Below are 9,619 nucleotides of genomic sequence, written 5' to 3'. Positions count from 1 at the left end.
GGACACGCTGGCAGTGACAGAGCAGACAAGATCTCTCTACCACTGCCAGCCACGTGAAATATCCCTTTCTCTTAAGTGACAAAGACCCATGTTCTTGGAGGTGAAATATCAAATTTCAGTGTTGGGCTCTGGGAGGGAATTGTAATTGTATCTGTCTGCAGCAGGCAGATCAATTGCATAATTCTGGTGCTCCGACTGCTATATCATAGCGAGGAGCCGAGTCCCGCCGCACAAAGAAAGCCAGTCACGCCCAGGAATGCATTTCCACGAAGCAGCTGAATTACCGGGGAGCCGCGCTCCGCAAAGGCATTATCCCTGCCCGCTCCACTCAGGAGATGCTCAGACATGATTGTCATATTCCATGGGAAAAAAAAAAAAAAAAAAAAAAAAAAAAAAAAAAATCCTCCTGCGAGGCCCCTGGATGTTCCGCAGCGGATTACGACACCCGCGCCGCCTTCATTTCCAAGGTGTCTGTTTTATTTCATTGAAGGAAGACGTCACCGTTTATTGACATGCGACTTTCTGCGGAAAGGTCTGCCCAAGCTCCGTGTAATGGTTTTCCTCCTTTCAAATCAGAACATCCAGGAAGGAAAGTAACTCTTGAATATTTTACTGTAGCAGGAAATATCTCTGTCTCTGCCTCCTTCAATATTAAAGAAGAGATTAGCAGATATYCTGGAAGCAGGCCATGTTATTAACTCTCTTCCCACTGAAGCCAAAGGTGAAACTCCCATAGAAATAAATGGAGCAGGTTCTGCGGTCACTCAGCCGCTGAYTTCATGTGATCTGCAGTGGAATTATTTCCCCTTTTGTGATAGAAACCTCTGGATACATTTCTTCTCCTCTGTGTGAACATAAACACCAGCACTGGAGATGCCGATTAAGTGACGTGGTGGTAAAACCCTGCTTCTGCAGAAGTTGCTGACTTTGGTGAGCCTGGGGTTTGGCCTTCGCTGCATCTGAAGGTCTGCACACCTCTCRACAGACCTTTCAGGGGTTAAAATGCAAATCTTGTTCTGTTCCAAGAATTTGTTACTCTGAGACAATGCTTCTGCATTTTTGTCCCCCCTTTTTTTTTCCTTTTTTTTTTTTTTTTCTGGACAAGTAGTTATGTGGCATGAGGCTTGTTATAGTTGGAAACATCCCTAAGTAAACAGCTGAGCTTAAAAATGCTCTTTTTTTTTGTCTGGCCTTTAAAAAAATCGGTAGTTACTGCACAAAAGAAGACTATGCYGATGCCAATCACTGCGTCCTGGCTGAAAACAGGAAGCTGCCCCCAGTGTCTGTCCCCAGCACTTTGATGACCCTGCTCGGACATTCAAAGCCGGACATTCAAAGCCTCGTTTGAGGATGTGTCCTGTGCTATGAATTGGATCTCTTTATCTTTTTTTTTTTTTTTTTTTTTTTTTTCTTTAAGTGGAAGGCTGCCTCTCACAGATAAGTGTATGTCCTGCATGCTTGCTGGCCTCTATCAGACTTCATTCATTTTGCTGATGATTTTCCAGCTCCTCTTCGAACAGGTAACAGTGATGAGAAGTTACCCGCTCCTCCAGACCTGCTCTGGTAGGTGATTCCCAGTGCTCCCCAGTGCTCACTAAATCATCTGTGTTATCTCAGGCATCCTTTCATTGCTGAACCCCAGAGGAGGGGTCTGTATTTCAGTACAAAAAGTGCCTCCTGCACTGTGCTTGGGCAGCTCGGGGAGCAAGGAGAGATGGAGTTGGCATGATTTTCTGCTGCAACACACAAGAGGCCCAAGATTATTCTGGGTCTTAAAGCATGACTTCAAGAGTTAGCAAACCAGGTCTTGCTGATCTGTTTCCTCAAGTCACACCTCTCCAGGTTGATGCTGCCACAAAGCCTCCTCCAGGGATTCCCAGATGTCACAGAAATCTTCACTGAACTGGAGACTGACTTTTTCCAAAACAAGGGCAAGACAGGAACTTTGGTTTGGCCCAAATGTTTTTATGCTTTCAGTAAGAGCTTTCTAGGGGAAAAGGAGSTTGGGCTGCCTGAATGAAAATGTGTTCCCCGAGTTCAGCTCAGCATCTTCCAGCATCTGTTGCTAATTCCCCAGAGATGCTCTCTCCTGCTGCCAGGTGCTGTGCCTGCAGACATTTTGCTGTTCTAGATTTAAGCTGTATTTCCAGGCAACTGCTTTTTAATTTTTTGAAGGGTTTTTTTTTTTTTTTCTTCTTGAGGACAAGTCAGATTTCCTTTCTGTTTTCCCTTTCTGCGTATCTCCTTCAAATCAGATTCACCTTTGAAGTGAGAAGTCCATGGTGTTGATGAACACAGTCTGTGGTACAGGTCATGAGTGACCAACACATCGCTGTGACCACCACCAGGTCCTGGGAGCCTCTAGACTTTAGTGGAGACAAAAATTAGTTCATGTTGACAAAGYCATGGATGCATTTAATGTCACAGCAGTTAAGAAGAGAACAGAAAAAGCATTTTGCATCATTAGAGGAATAAAGAATTAGCTACTTATTCCTAGAAATACACCACTCCTGACACTGTCCTCACTGGCTCTGAGCCTGTGGGACTCTATGAATTGAACTGAGCTGTGTTCACACCACCAAGGAAAGGGAAGAAGCCTGTTAGTTTTCATTTTGTGAGAGCAGCTGTAGGAAGAAACAGTGTGGTTGTCCTTTGCTTTGCTCATGGAAACGTAAAGCCCAACATGCAACCTCCCAATCATCCAAGACCACCAGGAGAATCTGGAGTCAGAGCTGGTGCCCAGCACCTGTGGAGGGAAGAGCCTCTGCTGATTTTTGGCAGTGATGCACCACATTTGGCTGTCAAAGGTTGGTGCCCTCATCAATGTCTGGAAAGGATTTAACAGCATTCCCCTCTTTGCCATCACTCAGAACTGGGGAGCTCACAGGCAGGAAAACTCTTCTCCTCTTCTCACCGTCAGTGCCCTCAACGCACAGCACTGCATTCTGTGCGATGAGTCAATAGTGAGACTCACAGATCCTCCTTAAAAGTAAACCAGGGTTGTAAATCCCCTTTCTCTCATCATTTTTTGAAGCACACAGAGGCCAGTGGGTACCTCATCTCTCATCTTTTGTGCACAGCGTTGTCCCATGGACATGGGATGCAACAGCTCTCCGGAGTCAGCGCAGCTCCAGGGCTCACCACAGTGCAGTTCAGCAGGACTTGGTTAATCATTTGKGCAGCCCCCATTTAATTCAGACATCTCAGGCTCTCCGCTCGGTTCCTCCCTCGGGTTTTGCAGACTCTGAGCAGACAGATTTATTGGGGTCTTAGGCATAATCAGGAACAAATTAGCCTCTGTTAGGATCACACACTGGCCTGGATCACAGCTATTCAAAGGCTGCTTTCCTCTCCATGTGAGTACGTATTAAGTCATCGGGTTGGAGTAGGCCTTGAGTATTCTTTTATCCCAAACACACGATCTTATCAGAAGCCCATTACATTTATCATCGTATTAGGAGGGAACATTTGGAGCCAGTGCAGGAGTACGTTACTCTATAAATGTTGTGCTTACTTCAGTGCCTGCCGTGAAAAAGAAGGCAGTGGTTTTGGAAGGCTGGGAAACACTGTCTAAATGTCTAAAATTAGGCTGTGAGTTTGTGGGGATGTGTTTGCATCAGGGGGTGGCTGTGATGTGCAAAGAGAATGTCCATACRTTTGTGTGTCAGTGTTGGTGACAGTGTGGGTGTGCAGCAGGGCGGTGATGTTTCACTGTACGTGTACATATCTGACTGTGCATGTGTTTATAGGCTGCAGGTCACATCTTTTTAATATGGTAGATATTTTAATTTCTTTTTTTTTTCTCCCCCTTTTTACAGAAATAAACCTCTTTTCATTAAATAACTAACTTTTTTTTTCCCAAAAACACATATTTTCATCTGCTTGGCATTTTTTTTGAGGATTTGTGATTGATGACCACAGATCTTTACAGGGCTGAATATTTCTCAGAGATTTCTTTTGGGGCTCTCACTCAAATTGGTACATAGTGGGAAAGCCACTTAATTTTATCCTACTGTCCTGAGACCTGGCCCATGCCTTGGTATGGAAGAGGAGCAGAACAAGAGATGAAGAACAATAAAGTGAGGGAACCAAGAGTTTGTCTCTGTGGCCATCACAGTGTCATTCTCATTCCACCAGTCCCTCGAGCTGGTCAGACACGGGGCATAGCTCTCCCAGGGATGAATGGGCCCCATGGGGATAGCACTGCTGGGCTGCCTTAGGGCCCATCAGCACATCCACCCGGACACCCCAGGAGCCATTGTCATCTCTTGTCTGGGAAACGCTCCCCCAAGCCTTCCTCCGAGCGCTTTGAGGGGTGGGGTGTATGTTKGGTGGCTCCCAGACAAATTAAGATTTTAAAATGTGACATGTAAGGGCAAGAAGGTTGGCCACCCTGGGAATATTCATTCAGGRCTGCACTYAYACAGCTGAGATGTTTCCAGRTTTGTGCTCCTTTTCACCAGCTCAYAGCCCAGCAAATACACAGCTCCCTGTGCTTATCCATGTACACAAGTTGTCCACAGAGGTTGTGATGAAATCAAACCATAATGACATTTTTCCCTGATATACTTCTCCATTTTTTTGAAGCCACACTCTCTTAAAGACCTGAATTTTGCACAGGAGGAAAAGGAGTGAAAGTCATTAAATAATTGAATAGCAATAAACTGATTTTTCCTGGCCCGTGACAGTATTTCACTGTGTAAACCAGGAGGAAAAATAAACAGGGGATTTAGTAGCTTGGAAGTAGCTCAAAATTGAGCAGCCATTGGATTTTCTGACACCTAACTCATGATAGTCCAATGCTACCGACAGGATTCTCCTCAGGGATCCTTTCCATCAGTCCAGCTAGCAGCTCTGGCTAATTTCCTACCRTTTTTTCAACAGGCTTATTTGCCAGACAAAAATACAACAGGCTGTCAGAACTGGATACCTCTGGGGACTGGCAATGATAATACAATACAAAATAGGATACCAACAGGTCAAAGGTTTCCATTTCACAGAGTACTCTAATGACTGAAAGTCATTATTGCTATGCAGTCAGTTTGAAAAGAGTAGATGGATCTCAGTTCAGTTTTTAATGGGCCAGTGTTACAGAAACAACCTCAAAAATTTGGCATCTTTGTTGGCAGTCTCATTAGAGAAGCCACAGAATAAATGGGCAAGGATAATAAAGTCTCCTGCTGCTTTTGATCCTTTCAGGTCAAATCTGAGTCATGTTGGTTGAAGCCGTGTGTGTATGTGGCAAACCCACCCTCACACTGCGTGTACTGTATCTGCCTTGGATAAACAGGTCTGTTTGGCCCTTTGGTCACTACAGCTGTGAACTTGGCACTTTTCACCTCTCTACAGCCACAGTTGCCGTTGTTGCTGTTGATTTGCAGATTATCTTTTAAAAACAAAAAGGGAAACATTTTAGACCAAACCCACCGCTGGCGTTTTTCCACCCCAGCTGGTGGAATTATGCCAACACCCACATTTGCCTCTCTACGTATTTTCTATCAGTGCTTTCTTCTATCTCCTTTTAAAAGGAGAGAGATGAAAATAAGCAGAAACCCCCTAACATTAGGAAATATCTTCAGGGAATTGCCCAATACAAAAGTTGGCTATTGTTGCTTGACTTTTTTCATGTCACCTTGGTATGACCCAGAAGTGACCAATGCTTCCAGCTCCCAGTGACCTGACACAGCAGATAAATGACCACTGATGGTATCAAGTCCCAGGAACTACCCAGCAGACACGTGTGATTTCTCTTCTCTGTTTCCCCTGGCAGATGAACCCAGCAGGTGCTATTTCCACGATGGTGATGGCGTCTGTGAGGAATTTGAGCAAATGACCAGCATCAAAGATTGTGGSGTTTACACTCCCCAAGGCTTCCTGGATCAGTGGGCTTCCAACGTCTCTGTCTCACACCACAGTGACCAGCAGTGCCCRGGGTGGGTGGTCATCGGTCAGCCAGCAGCAACCCAGGTAAGGACAGCACGATCCTTTTTCTCTCCTGGAAATCCAGCAAGGAGCAATGTTCTCGGATGGAGATCACTGGCCATCATTCAGGGCTGCTGTCACCCCTGCCTGMTTGCTTGCTGCTTCACCAAGGAAGGCTCCTGGCAGCAGTTTCTCCTTTTCTAAGCCTGATTGGCAGCACTGAGTTGAAATTCAGTCCCAGTCACCCAACTCGAACCGGCTGAAGTTGTGGCTGGATTGATTCAATGAGCTGCRCAGGAGTCACCTCTCCCAACCATCATCACCTCAAAGACAGACGGGCTCTTCACAGCAAGCACAGGGGACGAGCTTGTGGCAATGAGTTCTGAAGGCTAATGCCGAATAATACAAAAGGGTGTTCTTTCTTTTTTAATAGTTTTGTGTTTTCTGCCTCCCAGTTCCATAAAAGTGCCCTATTGTTCTGTTCTGAGAAAGGTCCTGTCCATTCCCAAAGCCATTCATTAGCTTTAACCCCCTTCTCCCATGTCTCCTTTGTAACATAAATAGCTCCAGTTACCATAACTTTACCTTTTGTCTCTTTGAGAGAATTAGATCCAAATGAGTTCAAAAAAACATTAGATAAATGCCTGGAAAACAGAGCTGCACACGATGCAGATGCAACAGCTCAGATGCAACCTGATTTGGGAAAGCTCACACTGCCTGTTGATGATTTTTAGAGGGAAAAGATCTTCACATGTAAGATCTGCTTTGTATTTTCCTCCTTCAGCCCCCGCTGCTGTCCCTTACTAGAGATAAGAGTACTTGTCACACTAATCAACTTTGGCTGACTTCTGGTTGGATGCAGAAAAGTTTTTCTAAGAATCTAATTATCCAGGAGGTGTCTTGAGTGGGCAGTGCAGAGAGGAGTGCCGTGACACAGATATGACAAGAAGATCTCTCTGTGAATTGTAAATGTTAAGCGTTTCCAGTTGGCTCGCAAGAGAAAACATCTTTATGCAAGAGACTTGGCCTTGCTCGCATTGCACAAGTCTGTAACAAATTAATGACCAGGTCAGTTCTAAATGCACAAAGCGTGGTCAGCTGGCAGAGTATCAACACAGAATCCTGAGCCCAGTATTGACTTTTTGTCATGGTCTCATTCACTATTTCACGCTGTAAAAGGAACTTTCCTCTGGACCCTTTCTTGTTCCTTCACAGCTTCTTTCTCATCCCGGCTCCCCACGCAGACCAAAGGCCAGTGTGTCCAGTTCAGGTGCTGCTTTTTGGGCATGTCCCCAGGCACTCTGTGCCCCTGCAGCTGCCCCAGAGAGCTGCCCTGATTTTCCCTGGAGCTCTGGTAGGATCTCAGCCACACCGCACGGTCGGTAACATATGGTCCTGTGGTGGAAAAGCCACCACCATGCACACACACAACAGAAAGCCCTGCTGCGTAGCCACAACCCAGGCATGTTTGTTGTACCCAGATGAGATGAAGTTGTCACAGCCTTGTCCAAAAAAAAAAAAGAAAAAAAAAAAGAAAAAAACAACAACAACAACAAAAAAAAAAAGTTGTATTTATAGGCAGAGCAGTAGCATATCACATACTGGCAGAGTGAATGGGAACATGCCTCCTGTTATTGCCTGGCCCCTGGGGAGATAACAGTGTGCTATTTACTGCCAGCAAAAAGAATTTCTGCTTTAGCTCAGCTGGTCCTATTACAGCAGTTTGAGTGCATGGGGTTCACTGACCTTTTTAATCATATAGATGTTGGGAAAGTCTTTGTTTTCCCCAGGAACAGGGCGGTTGGCTTGGGAAAGCACCTGACTTGTCACTCTGGAGAGGTTAGGTGGGGCAGCAGGTCATCAGTCTGTTAGCTGGTGGAGATGAAAATTAACCCAAGAACTCCTCTAATCACTGCATGTAATGATCACTGGTGTGTAAACATGTTTGGCTTCATTATCTGCACAAGCGCTGAGCCTTAGGGGTTTTCTGTATTGATGAAAGGAGCACCTTCCCTCACCCAGATACCTTTCAGAGTCGGCTGTGTGCTTGTTGGTCTTGTGCAAACTTTTGGTGTTGTTGCTGGGTCGCTTCCTGATTAATCAGGGTGGTATTTGTGTTGGCTTCCCATCAGGAATGCCGTGAAAGATATGTTTGAGTGCAGTGCCCAGCAATATACAGAATACATAAGCTGCCTGTTTGTCAGCCATCATTGCCCCAGCGTTCTCAAGGTGCTTTCAAACATTTTAAGCATGTCCCAGCTTAAAATGCTTCTCATCCTTAGCTATCTCAACACCAGGTTCTCTGCATGACTGTCATAGTTTTGTCAAGGCTTTTTCTCAGGAGTTTTCATCTCAGGCTGGTTGGTTGCTGTGGTATCTCTCAGCAGTATCTGCCCATGTGCTCCTGTTTACTGCTGGGGGATTGTTGATAAGCACAAGCTGGAGAGCACTTTCCTGTTATTGCAGGGTTGCTCCTGTGACCCCTTTGCTCAGTTCACTGAAGGCATTGCCCATGTCTGCAGCTGGCTTTTCCTCAGATATCCACACTTAATAATTAGTTCTAGATGTCTCTTTTGCATCACTTGTTAGCATGAGGCTGCCTAGTGGCAACATAGTAAGGGAGATAAAAAAGAAAGTTTGTAGTATAAGATTTGTTTTGAACAATAAAATGCTTACAAAGAATGACACAGTCTTGGCAAAGAGATACAGATTTGAAAAATGGAAAGGTCAAACAGCCCCCCCTTTAAACAATCACCCTTTCTGCAGGAGCAAGACTGAGAGACAGCCACTTCTACTTTCCTGGCAGCCACCCTTCGGTGCTGATTAAGAAATATTCTCAGTAATGACAGCATCATATTCAGAGCCAAAGAGGGCCAGTCAGCAGCATTGCACCAGCACAGAAATATAAACATCAGTGCAGCGTAGTTTTGCAGTTTGATTTCTGTCTGGTGTCTTCCACAGACCTGGAAGCAGATGCTACTCAGTACCTGTTGTCAGCTGCAGGAGGAATTCAGCAATAAGGGCTTTGCACACTCTTGAGCTGGTTTTTTTTTCCCCCTCCTGCATCTGCTGTGAGTTTGCAAACAGCCTTTCCTCGCACGTCAATTTTGTTTTGCCACAGTTTACGCTGGGTGGGTGCATTAACCTCTTCTGATGGAGTAAGCTGTACTGAGCAGGAGGATTTGGATATTTTGCTAAGGTGTGTGTGCAGGTGTGCTCTGGAGGAAGCCTCTGGCAGGCCTGTTCCAGGAGGGATGCTCAGCTGGGGCAGAGCAGGGGCAGGTGAGTGCAGGCTGGTCACAGGGCACTGGAGATGCCATTTCCCCTTCCCTCTTGCTGGTGGCACTCCTGCTTTTGGAAAACTGATTCATCTGCAGTTTCCCTCTGGGCTTTTACAACAGAAAATTATAGGAAAGGACTAATAGACCTTTAGGTGGCTGATTCCTGACCTTGTTAGTCCTGTCACAGCAATGAACACTCTAGACTTGGCTGTTGGTGTGGGTTGGTGCTTTGGAGGGCCAGTCCCCCAGGAACTGGCTTTGGTTGCATTTCCTATAAGCTGTGCAGGAATTGTTTAGACCAAGTAACCTTATATATATATATATATATATATATGTTTAAAAGTAATTTTTTGTCTCCCTGTGCCATTGTTTGAGCTTGGTTTTCCACTGTATGGAAAAAGCCACACAGCTCAGGC

At 45.4% G+C, this 9,619-nt stretch overlaps 1 protein-coding gene across 1 annotated transcript in view; it reads left to right on the top strand.

The window, feature by feature from the left end:
- PAPPA (pappalysin 1) overlaps nt 1-9,619 on the top strand; it is a 175,911-nt gene that overhangs the window by 99,360 nt on the left and 66,932 nt on the right. Inside the window, exon 10 of the mRNA XM_057380337.1 lies at nt 5,771-5,967. Within this exon, the coding sequence (XP_057236320.1) occupies nt 5,771-5,967 (197 nt within the window). The remainder of the gene's footprint in view (nt 1-5,770; nt 5,968-9,619) is intronic.

This window comes from Malurus melanocephalus, unplaced genomic scaffold (genome assembly GCF_030028575.1).
Source record: "Malurus melanocephalus ecotype Western Australia unplaced genomic scaffold, MMel_1.1 scaffold_447, whole genome shotgun sequence".
Lineage (NCBI taxonomy): Eukaryota > Metazoa > Chordata > Aves > Passeriformes > Maluridae > Malurus > Malurus melanocephalus.
Note: the sequence above shows the minus strand (reverse complement) of the source record. Positions and strands in the feature narration are given on the sequence as shown.